Consider the following 22,016-nt stretch of genomic DNA (forward strand, 5'->3'; position numbering starts at 1 on the left):
CGGAGTACCTTCCCTTTTTAAAACTCTTTTTTATTAGCATAAGTGACTCTTAAAAACTGCGAACAAACTGAGGGTTGATGGGCGGGGGGTGGGAGGGAGGGAAGGGTAGGTGATGGGCATTGAAGAGGGCATCTTTTGGGATGAGCACTGGGTGTTGTATGGAAACCAATTTGACAAATAATTTCACATATTAAAAAAAATAAAACTCTTTTTTATTTGGAAATAATTTAAAGCTCACAGCAAAAGGGCACGGATATAATTCTAGGATACTCTTCACTGAGATTCACCAACTGGCATCATGACCACATCTGCTTTATCATTATTTATCTAAATACACAGTATTTTTTTCTGAACCACTTGAGAGTAAGTTGTACACAAGATATCCCTTTACTTATAAAAACACGGGTATGAATGTTTTAAGAACAAGAACATGTTTTATATAACTACAGTACAACTATCAAAATTGGGAAACTTAAGTTGATACAATAGTATTATCTAATCTACTGTCCATGTTCCAAATCTGCCAATTGCCCCATAATGTCCTTCATACTGAATTTTTTTTTCTTGGTCCAGGATCATGCCTTGCACTTAATCATCATGTCTTTTCAGTATCCTTTAATATGGATACAATTCCTTAGACGAACTTTGCCTTTTATTATATTAACAGGTTTGAAGAATACAGGTCAGCTATTTTGTAGGTTGTTTCTAAATTTAGGTATGTCTGATGTTTCTTCAGTTTACTCATTTTGGCCAGGAATACCACCAACGTGAGGCTATAGCCTTCTCAACGCAGCACACCAGAAGACACACGGGCTAACATCATTCTTAATGGTTGGCAAGTATCCCACTGCTTGATGAACCCTCGTTCATTGAATCCAGTTTCCCATTGTGGGAGCATTTAGTTGGATCTCAATCCTTAAAATTACGGTAAGGCATGCTGCAGTATATATTCTCGAACATACATATTTGCATGGTTGCCTAAGTGATTCCATAGGCTGAATTCCTAGAAGTGAAACCACTGAGTCAAAGCGTCAAAGGATAGGCTTATTTTGAAAGCTTTTGGTATCTAAGTGTTGCCGAGTCATTCTCCAGAAAACAGCACAGGACCGCACCTGGGCCGTAGTGTCTGTGCATGCCCTTATTCTCGCAGACCCTGCTGATCAGAATCGGAATACCTACCACTTTGACAGGTGAAATGGTGTCTCATTGTTTTCAGTTGTGCTTGTTGGAGAGCTGACATTATTTTCATCTATTTAGCGGCTATTCTTGTTTCTTCTTCGTGAGTTTCCTGTGTGTGTTTCTGTCCCGTTGTCCTGTTTATGTCATTGCCACTTTCCCATCATCTTTGTTAGTTGGTGGCAGCTCTGAGGATGGAGTCTTGGGCAGAAGAAACCTAGTGTGAAAAGTCTCTCCTTTTGCTACCTTCTGGTTTGTTGACTGGTGGACGGGGTGAGATTTGATGTTTGTGAGAAGGGAAAGGAAAATAAGAAGGGACACTACGCTTCTCGCGGAACTATGAAGACCTGAGTGGAAAAATTGAAACTCTCAATTTCTTCCATATTCTTGACCCCACATTTTGTGTGTGTGTGTGTGTGGAAAAGGAGGCTAGTGCACTAGGCCACAGCTTGAGAGAATGAAAGGATAACAGAGACAGAAAGGGAGTGGTTGGGTAGAAGGGGGACCTGGGGTGTGATAGGGCAGAAGCTGAGTTTAAAGACAGTGTCAGTGGGGTGTATGGGTGGCTCAGTTAGTTGAGTGTCCAAATCTTGATTTCAGCTCAGGTCATGATCTCGTGGTTCATGAGCCCAAGTACTGTGTTGGGCTCTGCACTGGTGGCTTGAAGCCTGCTTGGGATTCTCTGTCTCCTTCTCTCTCTGCCCCTCCCCTGCTCTCTCTCTCTCTCTCTCTCTCTCACACACACACACACATACACACACACAAATAAATAAACATAAAAAAAAGATGGGACACCTGGGTGGCTCAGTCAGTTGAGCACCCGACTTTGGCTCAGGTCATGATCTTGTGGTTTGTGAGTTTGAGCCCTGAGTCGGGCTCTGTGCTTACAGCTCGGAGCCTGGAGCCTTCTTTGGGTTCTGTGTCTCCGGCTCTCTCTGCCTCTCCCCCACTTGCACTCTGTCATTCTCTCTCAAAAATAGATAAACATTAAAAAAGAAGACATTGTCAAGAAAGTGCACAGCCCACTTCTTGCCTTATCCCTGCCTAAGGAAGACAGCATGCACCTGTTCAGGTGTTATGAGCTGTGCTTGGGTCACAGACACTCTCCCTGGCCTTTAGGATCTTACCGTCCAAAAGAGTGTTGATGCTTTCCTAAGAGCTTGTTTCTCTGTCCCAGGAGACACAGAGAGTTCTTTCTGGTGTAAAGTGACCTCATTCCTTACAACATCCCATCAAATAGAGGTTTGTTTTACTCAACTGACTCTTCTCATATTGTATATCCCCTGAGGAGAATAAACTTGTCAATCATTCACACTTTAGTCCTGGGGACTTTTGACTTTAAGATAGGATCCATCTCTGAGCTGGGCCTTGATAATGTGACCAAACACAGAGAAGATGCTCACGGTAGATGTAGAAATGCACAACAGTTGGCCCACCCTGAGAGATTACTTGTGATTATATAGTTCAGGAGACTTGGAGCCTCTCTTGTTCCCTCAGACCTCCCTTCCCTGCTGGTGACTTCTCGTCTCCTCAACTTTGTACCACAGTGGTGTCCATGGTGCAATCTCTGGGCCTCTTCTATTTTTCATCTGTCCCTGAGTGATCCCATCCAGTCTCATGTCTTTGCCAGACTTAAATATCACCTAGGAAGACTACCTTTGTGTTGCTGACTCCCAAGTTAGTGTTTCTAGATCAGACTACTCTCTTAAACTCTTAATGTACACTTCCAGGGTCTCATGAGTACTTCAGACTGGTCATGTCCAGGACTGATGCGATCTTCCTCTCCAAACCTTCTCCTTCCTCTCAATGGACTTGGCCTTTGCCTTTCTTTTAGTCTGTTCAGGCCCAGATCCTTGGAGACAGTGCTGACTCCTCTCTCTCATACTGCATATCCAATCTGTCTTAAATCCTACTGGCCGACATTCACAATCTTTCCAGAATCTGACCACTTCTCATCTCTTCTCTTCCCCACTGGTAGCACCCTAGTCCAAACCACCATCATCTCTTGTATCTCCTAACTTGCCTCCTTGCTGTTGTCATTGCTCCCTTGGCTATTTGTCTATACAGTAGTCACAGTGAATCTGCTAAAATATGAGTCAGACCATGTCGCTCCTATGCCCCAAACTCTCCAATCACTTCTGCATTCACTCATAGTAAAGCCAAATTTCTTAAAGGGTGGGCACGGCCCTACATATTGGCTCCTTTCCTCTCCTGCCTTGTTTACCTCTCTGACCTCATCTATTACTCCTCCCCTCCACTGTGCCACACTGGCCTCCTAACTGTTCTGTAAACAGGCACATTCACACCTGAGGACCTTTGTACTTGTTCTTCCCACTCCCTGGACTGCTTTTTCCCCCAGCTACCCGTATGGCTTGCTCCCTCAACTCAAAAAACTTTCATAAAATTCATAGGAAATATGAAGGACTCAGAATAGCCAAAACAATAGATTTATATTTCCCAATTTCAAAAGTTACGACAAAGCTATGGTAATCAAGGCAGTGTGGTATGGACATAAGTTTAGACATTAAGCTCAGTGCAATAGAATTGATGTATGGTCAATTGATTTTCAACAAAGGTGCCGAGACAATTCAGAGGGAGAAAGAAAAGTGTTTTCAACAAATGGTAGTGGGGGGCACCTGGGTGGCTTGGTTAGTTAAGCACCGGACTCTTGATTTTGGCTCAGGTCATGATCTCATGGTTATGAGATCAAGTCCTGCATCGAGCGCTGAACGTGGAGCCTGCTTGGAATTCTCTCTGTCTCTGTCTCTCTCTGCCCCTCTGTCCTACTCACTCTCTGTCTTAAAATAAATATATTAACATTACAAAAACCCACAACCAAATAGGGGTGCCTGGGTGGCTCAGTCAATTAAGCGTCCGACTTCGGCTCAGGTCATAATCTTGCACTTCATGAATTCAAGCCCCATATCAGGCTCTGTGCTTACAGCTCAGACCTGGGGCCTGCTTCAGATTCTGTGTCCCTTCTCTCTCTGCCCCTCCCCCACTCATGCTCTGTCTTTCTCTCTCTCTCTCAAAAAATAAATAAACATTTAAAAAATTTAAAAACAAACAAACAAAGAAAGAAACAGCAAATAGTACTGGGACGATTGGTCTGAAAATATGCACGGTATGATCTCGATCTTTTTGTACTTACTTAGGGCTGATTTGTGTTCCAGTATATGGTCTATTGTGGAGAACGTTCAATGTGCACTGGAGGAGAATGTATATTCTGCTGCTTTAGGATGAAATGTTCTGAAGTTATCTGTTAAGTCCATCTGGTCCAGTGTGTCCTTCAAAGCCATTGTTTCCTTGTTGATTTTCTGATTAGATGATCTGCCCATTGCTGTAAGTAGGGTGTTGAAGTCCCCTACTATTATGGTATTGTTATTAATGAGTTTCTTTATGTTTGTGATTGATTGATTTATATATTTGGGTGCCGCCACATTTGGAGCATAACGGAGCATAAATGTTTACCATTGTTAGGTCTTCGTGGTGGATAGACCCCTTAATTATGATATAATGCCCTTCTTCATCTCTTGTTACAGTCTTTACTTTGAAGTCTAGATTGTCTGAGATAAGTATGGTTACTCTGGCTTTCTTTTGTTGACCATTAGCATGATAGATGGTTCTCCGTCCCCTCACTTTCAATCTGAAGGTGTCTTTTGGTCTAAAGTGGGTCTCTTGTAAGCAGCATATAGATGGATGTTGTTTTCTTATCCATTCTGTTACCCAATGTCTTTTGATTGGAGCTTTGAGTCCATTGACGTTTAGAGTGAGTACTGAAAGATATGAATTTATTGCCATTATGTTTCTTGTGAAGTTGGAGTTTCTGGTGGTGTTCTCTGGTCTTTTCTAGTCTTTGTTGCTTTTTGTCTTTTTTTTTTTTTTTGGCTTTTCTCCCTTACAGATTCCCCCTTATAATTTCTTGCAGGATGGGTTTAATGGCATGAACTCCCTTAATTTTTGTTTGTCTGAGAAACTTTTTATCTCTCCTTGTATTTTGAATGACAGCCTTGCTGGATAAAGAATTCTTGGCTGCATATTTTTCTGATTCAGCACACTGAATATATCCTGCCACTCCTTTCTGGCCCACCAAGTTTCTGTGGATATGTCTGCTCTACACCTGATCTGTCTTCCCTTGTAGGTTGAAGACTGTTTTTTCCCTTGCTGCTTTCATGATTCTCTCCTTGTCTGAGTATTTTGTGAGTTTGACTATGATATCCCTTGTTGATGGTTGGTTTCTGGTGAATCTAATGGGAGTCCTCTGTGCTTCCTGGATTTTGATGTCTGGTCTCCCCCCAGGTTAGGAAATTTTTCCGCTATGATTTGCTGACATAACCCTTCTACCCCTATTTCTCTCTTTTCATATTCTGGGACCCCTATGATTCTGATGTTGTTCCTTTTTAATGAGTCACTAATTTCTCTAATTCTTAAATTGTGCTCTTTTGCCTCAGTCTCCCTCTTTTTTTCTGCTTCATTATTCTCTATAAGTTTGTCGTCTGTATCACTGATTCTCTGCTGTGCCTCATCCATCCTTGCCGCTGAACATCCATTTGAGATTGCAGTTCAGTGATAGCATCTTTTATTTCATTCTGACTAGCTTTTACTTCTTTTATCTCTGCAGAAAAGGATTCTAATCTATTTTTGACCCTAGCTAGTATTCTTATTATCATGATTCTAAATTCTGGTTCCGACATCTTGTTTGTATCTGTGTTAGTTAAGTCCCTGGCTGTTGTTACTTCCTGTTCTTTCTTTTTGTGTGAATTCCTTCATTTCATCATCTTGAAGGGAGAAAATGAATTAATGAGGGAAAAAAATTTTTTTTAATTAAAATTAAAAAAACTCACAATTAAGGAACTAAAAACAGCACACACACACACAAAAAGTCAAATAAATGATGCTAGATCTAAGCTGTGTTTTGGTCAGGGTGTTGAAAGGGGCATGATAGATTAGAGAAAATAGGGAAAGAAAAAAAATCATTTGAAAATTTGAAAACATGAATACACTGAAAGAGAATAAAATGACATGATGGAAGTAAAATAGAATTTGAAAAAATTTACACAAATGTAAAAAATACAGTAGAAAAAATTTAAAAATATTTTTAATAAAAATTGAAAATAAAAATAAATTTTTTCTCTTTGTGCATTCAAGAAAAAGAAAAGAAACGAAAAGAGTAAAAATATAAAGGAAAAAGAAAGAAAATTGAATAGATGGACCAGCGAACAGACTGAAATATGATTGAAATTAGTTCGTTTTCCCCTCGAAGTCAAACTATGAAGTGCTTTATAGTCTGTAAACTAAGCAGGCAGAGAAACTTGTGTTCCTGAAGAGTGAAGTTGGCCCAGTTGGGTGGGGCTTAATGTAATGGCCTTGTTCTCCACTAGATGGCGCTGCTTCGCTTCCTGTGGTGGATTGTTGTGGCGCTTGTAGGGGTGTATGTGCATGCGCCAGAGTGGTGAAAGTGGTGTCACCCAGCTACCCAGTCTCTAGTATCGGAACCCTGTTTTCCCCTATCAGCAATCACTCACCCATCCTTTGTTTTTGGCTTCTGTCCACTCCCCAGTTTTACACTGTCCATGACCAAGGCCCAGGCAGCACCTCCCTCCTGAGTTTCATCTCAGATGCAACTGTGTTTCCTGACCCCTTAATTCTGAGGGCCTGTTTCTTTGACCCATTCTGTCCCTCTGTGGAAGGGTCTCACAGAGCAAAGGACAGGTGCCGGCTACACCCAGAAACGTTCATGGGACTGTGCTGCTGATAAAGTCCAGAGACTATGGCTGGGTGCCAGCCTGCTCCAGAAAGAGTTCACAGGATTGTGTAGTAGCACTGTGTCAGGGATTATGGCAACTCAAACATGCATCTGGCACCAGGCTTCACCCCCAACAACCCTGTTCCAGCAGCAGTAAATATGATTGTTCTCCCTTATCCACTGAAGCCTTTGCCTTGGGGGGGCCAACAGCTTCTACCACATGTCCTCCCAGCAGGGGAACCTCCTCTCCCCATGTGGCCTGAAGATCGCTGGACTTCACTCTGCTCCTGGGGATTCACCCTTCCCACCAGAGCACCACCAGGTAACGGGCTGTGGAGTTTCACACTCTGTGCTCCCCCTGTTTATAGAGTTTTAATGGAATTTAAACCCTCTCCTTTCTCCTTTCTCCCTTTTTAGTTTAATCCCTGTGACTGTATCCACTTTTCCCCTTTCTCTCCAGCTGGTTTGGGGGGGTGCTTTTCCCATATTCTCCCACGCCCCCCTGTCTCCATCCTTTCTCTGCACGCAAAAACAGCTCCTTGCCCTCCGTGGCTTCTGTCTCCCCCAGTTCACCTCTCTGTAACATGTACCTGCTGAATTTTGTGGTTCAGGTTATGCAGATTGTTGTGTTAATCCTCAGATCAGTTTTCTAGGTATGCAGGATGGTTTAGTGTTGATCTGGATGTATTTCATGGACGCAAGACACAAAAAAACCTTTCATGCTGTTCTGCCATCTTGGCTCCCTGCCAGTTGCATTTTAGGATAGGAAGTATACCATGTTTGTTTTCTTATGGGTGTGATTTTCAGAGGGAAAGGCAGCATTGCAGAAGAGGGAGGGTTGCAGGAGGAATGGAATGTCCTTGAATAGGTGGGAGGGTCTGGGGTTCAGTGACCAAGTGGAGGAGTTGGTTATCAGTTGAAAGTGGAGGGGAGGGAGGGTGTGCAATTAAGAAGAAAATGTGAAATAATTGCCTTGAAAGTTTGTGAGTGAGTAAACGGGAAAATTCTGTGTCCTTTTATCGACGAGCTTGAAGTTTGTGATTATAAATATTCCATAGGCATGTTTGAGTATTTTTAACCAATCACTTAGCTGCTTGTATTTAGACATGGAGTAGGTGGGAAGTTGGATTTACGCAAAGCTGGATTTTTCCAGGGTGGTATGATGGAGAGAATGAGGAAAATGGGAGTTGAGTGTGCAAGGTAGTTATAACAGTGGGTCTGGAAATCTAGGTGGGATATTGTTAAAATCGGGCAGAAGCGGTTGGAAGTCTGGGAAGAGGACAAATTATGGGGGTGGGGCAGAAGAGTGACTTGCAAAAACAGGAGGTGTTGAGCACAGTGTGGGATACTTAAAATTTTTCAGTATTTCCTAAATGACCTCCTTCCAGCTTCAGAGAAGCTTTTCCATTTCCTGGATCCTGGGATCTTGTGAATCAGGCTAATTGCCTTTCTTATAGGGACTGCTCTCCCCACATGCATCTCTCAGCTGCCCTGGCCCTCTCCCCACGGATGACCCGTATGTGGTTCTTGGTTCTTGGATATTCTGGAGAATTTATTACATCGAGTGACTGCTCTGTGCTCATGGAAGGTATAGATAGGGCCCTTGGGGCTTCTGGACAGTGGCTCTGAAGCTGACGCTGAAGATGCTGACATCCTTTCATGATGTGAGAGCCCCGAGTAGTACCTTCTGGAAAGTCTGACCTGGGAGGAGGGGTGGGCTGGGGAAATGGTTGCCTCTCTAGGTCTGGGATCCAGAAGGGGCTGAAAGAGGCTCCTGACATAGCACAAAGTGTGCTCTTCTTAAGTCAGTGAACTGTGCCTGTCCCTTTTCCTCAGCACACTACTGGCCCTGGGCACTCAGACCTTGGCCGGGGAGGTTGGGGCTAGTGTGGGTCAGTCAGTAGGTGCTGGATTAGGAGCATGGGAGGTGTACAGGCAGGTACATGGGTACTTGACCAGTCAGATACTGTCCTAGAAGACCCTAAACTAGAGCTGCTGGGTGGTGCAACATTACAGGTTATCCCTTTGGCAGAAAGATTGGCAATTAAACCCGTAAAACAGACTAACATTTTTACTGGACACACATGATCATAGACTGATTCAGAAAATTCTCCATTTTAAAATTACAAACTATTGCATAAGCAGACAAAAGTTAAAGACAGCACACCGACTTATTTATTCTTTTCCTGAAGAGAAGCAGTCTTGTACTGGGGCCTAGTATGAGGAACAAATTTATTTAAATATTAAGGAAATTTAAGTCCACAAGTTGATAAGTATGAAAACAATTGGCAGGATAAGTAAGAGAAGCAAAACTACTACTTGACCTCTAGTAAATGTCTCTACGTCCTAAGCCCCAGGGACCCAAAGGGTTTGTGAATCTGTGCGTTTTCTCCTTTTTTTTCTACCTCTTTTGCCAAAGTTTACTGAATTCTTGGTGAAGAGAGAGGACTGTTGGATGTGTTTTCAGTGGAAGGGTAGTACTTTCTCAGTGGTAGGAGGAAGAAGCCCTTAGGCAGTGACTGGGAGTGGGGTGGTGGAGTGTCTGGAGTGGGCAGAGGACGTGGCTGGGGTGGGGGGGGGTTGGGAGAGTTGAGGTTAGGATGGGGAGAGGTGGAGTTGGGGAGGTAATGGGGGTGGAGTGTGACTGGGGTGGGGGCAGCAGGCTGGGGCTTTAGGACTTGTCCTGGGGGGAACTGTTTAGAGGGCAGACTCAGTGAGGATGCAGAGGGTCCCAAGATGCATGATGTGTGGGCAGGGAGGTCATCGTGCAGTGAAGACAGCCAGAGGTGTTGAGATTGGCAGCTAGCTACCTGCGTGGGCTGCTCTGGTCTACTCGCAACCCACCCTCCCTGGGTGTTTGGGACAAGAGGTAAAGTCTCTGGTCCATGGCCCATGTTGATGGAAAGGCTAGGAGTGGCTCTCCTGGGTCCTGGGCCCCAGGCTGGCACAGTCACGGGGCGAGAGCTGCCCAGCATGGTACCTTTCTCATGGGTTCTCTGGGCCTGACCCAGCTTTAGGTGTTGGGAGGATCTGTCTGCACTAAAGGATCTTTGACCTTCCACTGCCCTCCAGAGGTTTCCAAACTGTGTGGGAGACCCGGACAGTTATAATAAGTAAAACTGTGGATGTGAAGGGAGGTGGTATGAACATCCCCTGTGGAAGCTCAGAGAGAAGCCAGCTGTTCTCCAGCCCCACAGCTCTGATCACCATCAAATGGTCTTGTAGCCACACAAAGGATGTTTCCAGCCCAGAACTTTTCTTTTTTTAACAATGCTTATTTATATTTTGAGAGAGAGAGAGAGAGAGAGAGAGAGAGTGAATGAGCAGGGGATGGGCAGAGAGAGAGGGAGACACAGAATCAAAGCAGGCTCCAGGCTCTGAGCTGTCAGCACAGAGCCCGATGCAGGCTTTGAACTCACAAACTGCAAGATCATGACCTTAGTCAAAGTCGGATGCTCAACTGACTGAGCCACCCAGGCCCTCCAGAACTTTTCTTGGGCTTAAGACCTACATGTTCAACTGTGTCTTCCACTCCTCACCAAGATGTCTAACAAAAAAGTCAACAGAAACACATCTAACCCTAAACTCTTGATTCCCTTCCCTGAAATGGAGAGCTCTGGGCTGGATGTGGGCAGAGGCACTGTGGATTCTGCCCTTCTGGGCACAGGAGCTCCTTGGGTGCAGTTGAGGCCTGAAGACTCTCCCCTTCTGTGACCTCTGGGACTTGGGAAAAGGGGAGGCCCTTAGGAAGCTTCTGGAAGACTTTTCACCCCATACCCCCAAAGCATATCCTTTGGTGAATGTGACCTGTCACCTGCTCCCTGGAGGGAAGGCCTCCTTGAAGTGTGGGTGCTGGGCTTCTGCCCACTGAGGGTGTCCAACTCTTGGCTGTGGAAAGGGGGCGGAGCAGGCTGACCCCTGTCTCCCAGCAGGTGCTGATGTGGCTTGTGCCCTGCAGACCTCTTCAGAAGCCAGTGGCCAGGCTTGGCACTCTGGAAGAGGGGCAGTGTACATGTGCTGGGTGCAGGTCAAGGACATGACAGGACTCTTACCCTGCAATGGGGGAAGTCCCAGGGCCAGGGAAGGCCAGGTTGCCTCAGGGAGAGGCAGCCAGCCACAATCATTGGGAGCCACTCCCTCTGCCCATCTGTATTTTTAGCCAAGGAGAAGGTATCACTTTAGAGGTAGAGAAGATAGAGTGGGACATGGTGAGCAAGGTCAGTGGATAACTTGAACCCAAGTGTTTGAACCAGAAGTTTCCAGGGGTCCTTTGGGTCTCCTATCTGACACCTGATGGCAGTGAGTAATTTGCGGAGGGACTGAGAAGAACTGAGTGGCAGGGAAGCCTTGGAGGGGCCGGTCAAAGGAAATTGAGGATGGTTGTTGCCCACAGAAGCTAGTCTGTGTGGGTGAGGGTGGTGCACGAGAATAGGGCTGGCGAGTGCAGGAAGGCAAGGCGGGAGAGGGGGAGCTGGGATCATGGGGTTAAGGCACTGGGCTTCCCAGAGCAGACAGGTGTGACAGGAGAGTCCTGAGGGGATGGAGAGACATCTGCAGAGTAAATCTGGGGCATGGGGAACAGCCTCAGAGCTCAATGGAGTGAGAGATTTGGGGAGAGGAGGTGGTTCTGGAATAGCCTGAGGCTGGTCCCACTCAGCTACTGTGCTTGGCCCCCTGGCCAGCTGTCATTGTATAGGCCTGTGAGAGCCTTGTATGTTGACAATCCTTCTTTTCTGTGTCTTTATGTTTCCTTTTGCATTTCCTATGCAAAGTTCTCTAAAAATGAATCTCTACCTTTTGAGTGTGAACTAAAAGGATGGAGGGGGTGATTCTTCCTGGCCTCTGTGGTGGTGATGGTGGCAGAAGTGGATGGGGGCTGTCCCTGGGGAAGGCTCCTGGGGGTGAACCTACATAGAACCTAGTCCTCAGGTCTTTGTAAACACCTGCTGGGAGGCTCCCCACCGTTCCTAGTCTGGGCTGACTTTGGGCCTGGAGACATCAAGAATTGTGTTTTGTCCACTCCAGAGCTGCCTGGCAGGCCTCCCTACCTCTCCCACCTCTATATGCACCCAGATTCCCCACTTACTGGGCTTGTCACTGGTGTCCTTATCTTTGTTGGGGGGAGGGTTGTCATCTGGCAGAAGCAGTAGTTAGATCACTTGGGAAGGTGCTTGTGGCAGAGATGGATCAGGTGGGGGTTCTCATGTTAACCTCTTCCCCTGGGTCCCTTTGTCCTTTGTGGTGTTACTCCCTGTCTGCCCCCTCTTCCTTGTCTTTTCTCACCTTTCCCTGCCTCACTCTGTAACTGGGGACACTGACTCCCTGGACTGATCACAGGGAGCGAGGGCTTAGGGACTTGCCGGTGGCTTTTCACTGGGGACAGCCAATGGGAGGCACTAGAGGGAGGCTTTGGTGGAGGGAGAGTAGGTGGGGTATTCTCCCTCCCTGCCAGTATCTGGGCTCCTCTTCCCTGTCCCTTTAAGGTTGGGAGGGGGAAGAAAGGCTCTCAGGTGCCTCAGAAGCCCCTGCTGTTCCCTTGTCCCACCCATCCCCAGATAAATTACTTCTTTACAACTTTGTAATTGAACCATCTTAATGGAATTCTGCTTCCTTCTGGGGCCCTCCACCTCTCTTCTCTCACACTCTGGCCTCAGGTGGGCTGGCTAAGAACTGAGTTTCCATGTGGTGGGAGACGCGCTCTCCTCACTCAGTGCTGTGCTTTTCTCACCACAAACTGTAAGGCAGAATCTTCAGCTTCCTTTCCATCGCTCACCCTCTTGGGATTCAGTCTTTAAGTCCCTCCCTCTACCTTGAATCTCTGGTTCCAACTCTGAGTCAGTGTCTCCTCAGCAAGGAAGCTGTCTTCTCAGAGGTGTCACACTTGGACTAGCCACTTCCAGCTTTGTTCCAGGGAATTTGGAGTTTCTCAAGGGGAGTCAACATGCAAACCTAGGGCACTTCTCCAGCAAGTCTGCCCAGGGCCTCCCTTAGGTGTATCGTATCTTTAGTGTATTGAGGGTCCACGCTTCTTGCTCACATTGCCTTGCGGTTTCTCTGCTTTGCCATGTGTCATATTAAGTGGCCAGGTTGTGAGAATGTCTGGGGCAAGAGACTTTCTTTGTCTCCCCCAGATGCTTGAAGCCAGCTGTCAATAGATGCCCACTGAACAAGCGAATGTAGAGATTGTGTCCTATGACCTTTCACTAGGGGCACAGTGAGGGGTGAAAGGGGAGGGGACAGGTGGAGAAGACTGCTTTTGGTTTGGGGGAAATGGCAGAGCCAAGGCCTGGCAGTGTGGACCTTTTGCAAAGACAGGATGCAGTGATGTGTGTGTGTGTGTGTGTGTGTGTGTGTGTATGTATGGGGGTGTCTGTGAAGGGGGATCCTCACCCTACCAGGCTTTAGAGGAACAGTGAGAATGAGGAGCCAAACCAATGTGTGGAGACTTGGTTGGACAGAGATGCTGACATCTGTCCCAGCACTTTCCTGTGGGAACTCAGTTTTGTTCTTTAAAAATGAATAATATTTAATTACAATAAATACATAAAATAAAAATAATAAATAAAATGAATAAGCTAACTTCAGTAAGTCGATAAGTATCAGTTAAGCCCTACCACCCCAGGATAACTATGTGGTGTCCTTTCCTGTCCTAACTACCCCTCAGTGCCCCGGAACCCTCTACCCCCGATGAGGACATCGGCCTTCTGCCACCGCGGTCCGTTTAGCCTTCCGTTTTGCCTATTCTCTAATTTCATCTATCAGGAGTCCTGTAGCCCTCGGTCTTTTGTGCCTGGTTTCCTGTGCTCCCATCCACGTTTATGAGATTGTATTCTGTCCCTCTGTCCTCCCGCAGGGAAGCGCTCCTTCGGTGCTGTGCGTTCTGGCCACAAGGGGGCAGCAGAGCCTGATGGAATCTAGGAGACTTGGTAGGGTCTCCAGGGTTGCTCTCCCCTCATAGCACCCTCTGTCTGGTTGCCTCCCAGGCAGCTGCTGCAGCATAGTCCTCCTGCTTCAGTCTCTGAGACCTGCTACTTTAGAGAGGATTTCTGGGCCCAGGGCCTCCAATCTGGTGCCCTCTGTTTAGGGCTCCCCTGAGTTTTGGGGTGGACCTGCCTCAAGTAGGGTTTGGCCCTGGGCAGGTCCCTGTGTCCCCGTGTATTCTTCAGCTTCTGTCTCTCAGCTTTAACATGAGGAAAGACTCTCCTCTGAGGATTAGAGTAAGTCATTTATTGAAACAAAGTACATAATGACCAGAGTGAAATAGCACTAGATAAATGGTGGTCCTGAGTATTTGGTGAAAGTCAGTAGTGAGGTGGGGCCTGGCCTCACGGCTTCAGCCTACAGCTCAGCCCGTGGAGGCAAGTCTCCCTGACATGGAGGAACAGGGTGTTGGGCATGCTGGGGACTGTTAGAATCAGCCTCTCAAGCTTGGCCAGGGCCCCTCCTGACTTTTCTGCCTCGGGCCTCTCTCCTCTGATTCTTTCATGGTCAGAGGCTAAAGTAGCAGATCTCCAGGCCCTTTTCCCATAACTTGGCACTCACCCTCCTACAAGGACTTAACTGTTTCAGCCTTGACTGTGGATGGGCCTGATCTACATGGGATTGGGAGAGTGAGTAAATGCTTCCCAGGTTATGACTGGGTCACCTATATGTGGGCGGTACTTGTATTCACTCACTGAAACATTCACTGACATCTCAGTGACTAGTGAATGTACTTGAGACACTGTGGGCATACCTGTGTCCCATTCAGGTGTCTTGTCCCCAGATATATCAGGGCTGAATGCAAGGTGGGGCTTGCACCTTCTCTTTTCCCTTTCCTTTCCTCCCTGCTTGCCCTTCCCTCCCTCCGTCATTCTGTTCTCCCTTTTCCTCTCCCTCCTTCACTTCTTTCTTCTTGCTCTTTCCATTCCTTTTTTCCCTGCTCTTTCCATTCTTACACCATTTTTCTCTTGGATTTCTTTCAATTTCTTATTTATCTTTTGCTAATTGATGGCATAATAAAATTTATTAAAATTTCTATAAGAATGTCTTTCTCCCTGGTCTCAGTCCTTTGCCTTTATATAGCTCAGAGGGATGGGAGTGATGCCTCTTGATGTCCCCAGGAAACTCAGACTTTGGAAGCAAAGGGACTTGCCCATTCAGAGGGTGCTGGGGCAGGTGCCCTGGCCAGTTGGGCTTTGCCGTCGACTTGTGAGAGGCCTGGGCAGGCCCCACTCCTGGGAATGAGTAAGGGTCTAAGGAATTTTCTGAGGCATCTTTGGTTGGATAGTTCAGATATGGGAAGACAGCCTCCATTAGGAAGGGCTGTGCTCACCAGAGGGGCAGGTGTGCAGACTCAGGGGATACTGATCATCCCCACTGAGCCCTTAGTCTTGTCCTCAGCAGACTCCCAGGGCAGAATTCAACCCACCAGCATGGTCATACTGGCTAGAAAAGGAAGGAACATTTTGAAATCTACACAGAAACTATCGCCTTATGTGTGTGTACGTGCATGTGTGTATGTGTGTGTGTGTTTCCTGTTATTTTTCAGTTTTTCCAGATACCAAACAAGCAGGAAACATTTGTATAAACTTTTTTCCTGCAGTGGAAGATAACCCAGTGAACCTTCACCTTCACAGCGTCAAAATAAATTAAGATTCACCAGATTGCAGATTTTTAAAGATGAGGTTTAATCCTTTCCACCAAATGTCACATTTTAAAATTACACTTCTTTTTATATTAGCCGTTGATTTATGGCTTAATATTTATCTGAAAAGTGTTTCAAAAGTACTTGAAACAACTAAAGATAAGAGGCATTACATGGCTGTTAAAGGAGAAAGTATAATATTAACACACTAGCATCGGGATCACTTATATTGAGCAAGAAAAATCATTCATGGCCAGTGGACAGTATTTGTTGACGAACAGCTGGAACATGAGTCTGAGAGCTGGGGGAAGACGGTGAAGTTTGCTGTGTGGTGTCCTTCCTGCAGTGTCCCCAGGTGTCCTTCCAGTGTCCTTCAGGAACATCTTCCCTGTGCTTTATCATTCCTTCCTCTCCCCTTCCTCCCATCCTGGGATCGAAGGACTGGCCTTCAAGGGAGATAAGCTTTCTGGCCATATCATCCTTGTCCGTTGCTGAGTTCAAGGTCCTCTTCCTGCTCCTCTTTCACCCAGAGCTGTGTGGAGCTAGGGGCTGGGCTGGGCTCGTGGACTGGGTCATGTGGGGCAGTAAGGAGGGGTGCACCTTGCAGGTCCAGCCTTCCCTCCTCTTGGAAGTTCCTGGATTAAAGGTTAATAGAGGGCAGGGCTCATGTCTTCCTTCATCTCTGTGTGCATGTGTGAAAATGAAGTGTCATAAATAAAACTTGTGTAGCCCAGTTCCTGGCACTTAGTAGGAACTCAGTCAAATTCTTCGCACAGTCTTTACATCAAATTCCCTTAATGTCTCTTAGGCATTGAGGAGTCTCCCCGTTGGGCAGGGATTGGTGGTGGCATGGTTGGGGGGGTGGACCTGGAAGCTGATATTTGTCGTTATCTCATTTGTTATTTTTCTTTCTTATTTTTAAAAAAAAATATTGACTTTTTAAAAAGTTTATTTATTTTTGAGAGAGAGTGTGTGCACCCACGTGAGAGGGTGAGGGACAAAAAGAGAGGGAGAGAAAGAATCCCAAGCAGGCTCCTCTCTCGGAGGGCACAGAGCCCGACAAGGGACTTGATCCCACAAACTGTGAGATCGTGACCTGAGCCAAAATCAAGAGTCAAATGCTTAATGGACTGAGTCACCCAGCCTCCCCTCATTTGTTATTTTTCCATTAAGGTACATTTTCCCAATAGTCCCAAGTCTAAGTGGATATTGGCAGAATAGACCTTTGCGGATGACAACCTGGGATGTGTTCAGATATATCCAGAGGTCTTGGATTTGTGCAGAGTTTTCATATCTCAGACCAGACATCTAGGCAGAAAACAATCAAGCCCATGCACCATGAGCCACTCAGGCCTTGTTTCATGAAAACAAATCCAGTGAATTATTCAGAACAATCAAGAGTGAATGCAGGCTGGGTGAGGCTTTGCTGGGTGTGTGGTTGCAAAACTCTGAGAGATTTGGTTTCCTCTCCTGTAGAATGAAGATAAATGACAACAACCTGGCAGAAATGTGACCAGGGAAGCTGTAGCCCAAGCTAGTGTCTTAACACCAGTCACTTAACTCATGAACACCCGAGCACTGGGCAGGCTTGAGGGAGTAAGCAAAGGTGGTTGAATCTGAGTTTCTAGCCTGGGGATGTTTCAGTGAAGCATATATATTTGGGGCAGGAAGGAAAGAGGAGCAGGAAAGATGGTGGGGTTGTACCACCGAGGGGCTGGGCTGACGTGTTTAGGTCAGAGTTAACCGTCTTTGTGTTTCTCAGTGGAATGAAATGTTCTCCAAATTTGGACAAGGCTGAGTAGCCAATGGGCTGCTGCAGTGAGTCCTCTGCAAATGAGCTCAAGCAAAGTTTATTGTTTACTGTGTCCTGGGCACGTGAGCAGGGCACACATGCCTCCCTTTGTGGATGCCACAGACATTCCACAGAAGAACCAATGTCAGAGCTGTGCTGGAGGACAGGGTGCCGGTAAAACTCCAACAAGTACGTGTATGGGGCACGTATGGGGATGAGCAGGTGGGCGAGGGTTCCTCTGGGGAAGGTCACATTAGGCAAGACTGAGACGTTAAGGAGTTTGGGGGATGAGAGAGAGAGAGAGAGAGAGAATGAGAGAGCAAGATGATACAATGACTTGTGAGAAGGCCCGAGGCTTCAGAACGGAGGAACTCACTGGAGGAACTAACTCAGGCCAGCGAGGGACAACTGGCAGAGTGATGGAAAGTGGTCAGAGAGGAAGCTGTGCCCTGGGAATCACAGACAAGAGGTTTACAGGGCAATCCCTTGAACAGATAAGGCAGATCTGACTTGAGAGGATCATGACCTTGGAAGGAAAATGAACTTGAGGAGGTCAGGCTGGAGGTGGGCAGGGGACACTCATGGGGAAGCAGGGACACCCTTCTTGGGCCAGGGGAGAAATGGGGGTGGCCAGGAACTAGATACTGGCCATGGATATGGATTTGAGAAAAGTCTTGAACATTTCTGGTGCATTGGAGGTAGACTGGGTGGGAACATGGACTGGGTAGTGGAATGACCCTCCAGTTTCTGGCAGATGTAACTGAGTGAACCAAGGTGTCCTGCTGAGGTGGGAACATACAGGTAGGGAGGGGCTGGAGGAAGCTCCAGTGCTCCAGGGTTTTCCTTCAGAGACCATAACATCCATCTTTCCTAGAGCACACTGCAGCCTGGCAGGGAGGGGACTGAATGGTGTATTCAGGCCATGCATACTTGTAAAATACTAACAAGCCACAGGGTGCTGCCTATTCAGCTTGGGGAGGGCCAGAGTCCTGGAACTGGTCCTGGAAGCTCCTGATGCCCAGTAGTAACCTCTCTGTTGCCACACCTATGTGGTCTCAGGGTTAAGAAAAGCAAAGCTGCTACACCAGGGGCTTTTCAAAGACTCTTGCCTCATGGTATTCACCAACTGTCATGAGTAGTCTCCGTAGTGAACAGCCATGCATAGGGCTAGGTATTAGTCTTGGCTGTGCCATACACACTCTCTGCTTATGGTTTAGAAGTTAGCCAACCTGGAGAGTAGCAGTTGTTCATCAAACTATTGCTGAGTCGGGACCTCTGTGTGACTCCCTGCAGGGTGGGTCAGTGTACCTGGACCTGCCCTGTTTCTGTGGCTCTGATCACGTTGCTTCCTTACTGATAACTGGGGTGCACCATCCAGAGGGCAGGGCAGAGTCTGCTGGGATTGTTTTTTGTAAGCTTTCACTTTCAAATGGTGCAGGAGTCAGAGAAGGGTGGATTCTCCTGTCTGGGAGTGCTTAGTGGGGGCCCAGGACCCTGTTTTGGCTCAGACCCCTCTAACCTGTTCAGGTTCTGCTTCCCCACTCATCTGGGAACCACCTGCCTCTCAGGCAAGAAGACCCTATGGCATCCAACGTTGGAATTGGGTGCAGGGTTTGCGGCTCAGAGCAGCTGACTGCAAGTGCAATCTCTGAGAGCAGATTTGGGGTCTGCTGAGATCTCACACTACTGAGTTAGAGACATTCCAGAAGTCTCAGCTTTCTAAGCAGGTACGTTGGTTCTGATGATGCTTTTGGCCAATAAAAGGAATGGTGGGAGCATCTGGCTTTGAGGAAGTGGCTGAGATTGTGGTGAGGGTGGTGGTGCTGGGTAATAATGAGGCTCTGAGAAGACCCAGGACAAATACAGTGATGCCGGCACTTCATTCACTTACTGACATTTGTGTAGCACTACATCCTTGTATCTTGGGGTGAGATCCCGTTACTATCCCCATTTGACATTGAGGAAGCTGGGGCAGAAAAGGTCAAGAAACTAGCCTAAGGTGGTTGCCTAGAGAGTGGCTGAATCTGTAGAAGTCAGTAGTCACCTCCAGCATCTGTTCTTCTCAGTACTATTTGCTGCCGGACCCCCACTCCACCCAGCAGTAGGTGGTTTGAAGCACTTTTTTGTCTGACCAGGACACATTTTATCGTTTCTGTGCGCTCTCTCTCCTGGGATCCTCTTATTTTTTTTTTTAAGTAGGCTTCACACGCTGTGCAAACATGGGGCTTGACTCACGACTTGAGATCAAGGCCTGAGCTGGAATTAAGGGTCAGATATTTAACCGACTAAGCGACACAGGAAGCCCCCTCCTGGATTCCTTTCTCTTGGGGCAGAAAGTCCTCAGAGATATAGAGGATGAGGGTCAACTTTTCATGGGGAATTGATGGAGCCCTCTGTTGGGAGTAAGGCCAGTTGCTTTGTCCTGAGCAGCCTTTGTCCTGGGGCCCCCAGCCCCATCAGCATAATGACTAGTAACAAAAACTCTTCTTGTTCTGGGGATTATTATCAGCCTTGAGCCCTTCTGTCTGTTCTGAGGCCCAGAGCTGTGGACTGGCCCTCCTCGTCTCTGTAGGTGTTCTCCTGCCTCCTGCCCTGTGTCTCCCCAGCCCTGAGGAAATGGAGGATTGCCGCAGAGGCTCTTTGCTCTCCCGTCTCACCTGCCTGCTTCTCTTCTTCCAGTTGCCTGCTGGGGGGTCTGCAGGTAAGTGTGTCCCCATCCCCCTTCCTGCATCTCCCTTGGGTGGGCGAGAGCCTCTGGGAGCCCTGCTGTGTCTCCATCAGGACAGATGGTTATTGGTGGAGGCCCTGGCTGTCGGAAAGTTCTGGTGGTCCCCCAACCACTAGGTATAATTAAATATTTAAGAAGAGTCCCAGAACCAAATGCCACATGGTGCAGCCACTCTAGAGGACAGTATGTAGGTTCCTCAAAACATTAACAATAAAACCACCCTATAACTCAGCAATTGCACTACCTAGTATTTATCCAAAGGAAACCAAAATACTGATTCAAAGGGGCACCCCCCCCCAGTGTTTATAACAGCACTATCAACAATAGCCAAAGTATTGGAAAGAGCCCAAATGTCCATTGACTGATTAATAGATAAATAAGAAACAGTATAGATGTACAATGGAATACTACTCAGTGAGCAAAAAGAATGAAATCTTGCCATTTGCAACAATGTGGATGGAACTTGAGGGTGTTATGCTAAGCGAGATGAGTCAGAGAGGGACAAATACCATATGATTTCACTCATCTGTAGAATTTAAGAAACAAAACAGCAGAAGGGAAGGAAAAGTCAGATAAAAACAGAGAGGGAGGCAAACCATTAGAGACTCTTAAACACAGAGAACAAACTGAGGACTGCTAGAGGAGAGGTGGGTAGGGGATGGGCTACATGTGTGATGGGCATTAAGGAGGGCACTTGTTGGGATGAGTCATATGCAAGTGATGAATCACTGGGTCCTACTCTTGAAACCAATCCTACACTGTATGTTAACTAATTTGAATGTAAATAAATAAATTAAAAAAAAAAACAGGAAGAGTACCAGGACCATAAAATAAGGGAAGGGGACCAAGACAGTTGTCCAATGAGGAGTTTATGTCTTACAAAGTAAAAAAATGTGAATTTCACTATGAAAAGTGTGAAAATAAATTTCCTTTTATTTTTTGTTTGCTGGCTCTATTGGTATCTAAGTAGTTATTCGGTTATTAATTCATTACATTCCATAAATATTTACAGGGTATGAAGTTTGTGTAAATTGCTGATCTATGTACAAACCAGAGTCCCTGTCTCCACAGAGCTTACATTCTGGCAGGAGACAGCGAGTACTAACTACCTCAACTCCATGGAATCTATGTCTGTTAGAGGAGTGGACACTATGGGAGAAGGAAGCAGAGCAGGGTGGGCAGTCAGCGGTGCAGGAGGGTGTGTGGGTGGGCAGCAGTGCTCCATAAGGTGGTCGGTGTAGGCAGTGAGATGGGAATGAACATGTGGAGTACCATCCTGTCCGGATCGCCAAGGAAAGAGGGTTTCCAGAGTGGGGAGCAGCCAGAGCAAAGCAGGCAGTGTGCCTGGGTGTTGAAGGAGCAGAGGAGGCACGTGTTGGGTGGGACAGAGTGAGCAAGAAAGAGAAACAAGAGTTGGATGTCAGAGAGCACTGAGGGATCATCCTTATTGGGCTTGCAGGTCACTTCGGGAACCAGAGAGGCATTGGAGGGCTTGGATAGAGAGGCGACATGGTTTTACTTGCAGGTTAAAAGGGTCACACAAATGGGGCCGGGAAGAGGATAGTCCCAGGGAGACTAGTCACTGTCATTCCTCAGGTGAGACAGATAGTGACTCAGCCCAAGTGGAGTAGCACAGGAGATGAGAAGTCACTCTTTGGAGATCCAACAGGGTTCTTTCTGCAGAAGTGTCATGTCATGACGTGTCCACCACGTCTCAGAAGACCAAGGCCTGTGAAAAGTGGTGGTGATTTGGGTGCTTGTGTGATGGAGTGAGGGCAGGTTTTAATGGAAATAACTGTGGGCTCTAGTTTTTAATGCACATGTAATTTAGCAGAGGAGAAACACATGGGCAGAAATAATAAACTTCAACCAGTTTTCAGTCCTGTTCTAAGAGGAGCCAAGCTGGAGCTGTGATCTCAGAGTATGGTCCCTGGAACATCAGCCTCAG

General features: G+C 46.7%; 1 protein-coding gene across 4 annotated transcripts in view; it reads left to right on the forward strand.

Annotated features, from left to right (window-relative positions):
• Positions 1-22,016, forward strand: part of LOC125165843 (butyrophilin-like protein 1) — a 38,765-nt gene that overhangs the window by 5,707 nt on the left and 11,042 nt on the right. Inside the window, exons 2-3 of one of the 4 annotated variants that reach the window (XM_047859259.1) lie at positions 18,868-19,067; positions 19,913-20,041. In XM_047859259.1, the coding sequence (XP_047715215.1) occupies positions 19,957-20,041 (85 nt within the window). In that variant the 5' untranslated portion in view covers positions 18,868-19,067; positions 19,913-19,956. Of the gene's footprint in view, positions 1-18,449; positions 19,068-19,875; positions 20,042-22,016 lie in introns of those variants that run through there. The other 3 variants (XM_047859258.1, XM_047859261.1, XM_047859260.1) reach the window with 3 other exon arrangements.

This window comes from Prionailurus viverrinus, chromosome B2 (assembly GCF_022837055.1).
Source record: "Prionailurus viverrinus isolate Anna chromosome B2, UM_Priviv_1.0, whole genome shotgun sequence".
Lineage (NCBI taxonomy): Eukaryota > Metazoa > Chordata > Mammalia > Carnivora > Felidae > Prionailurus > Prionailurus viverrinus.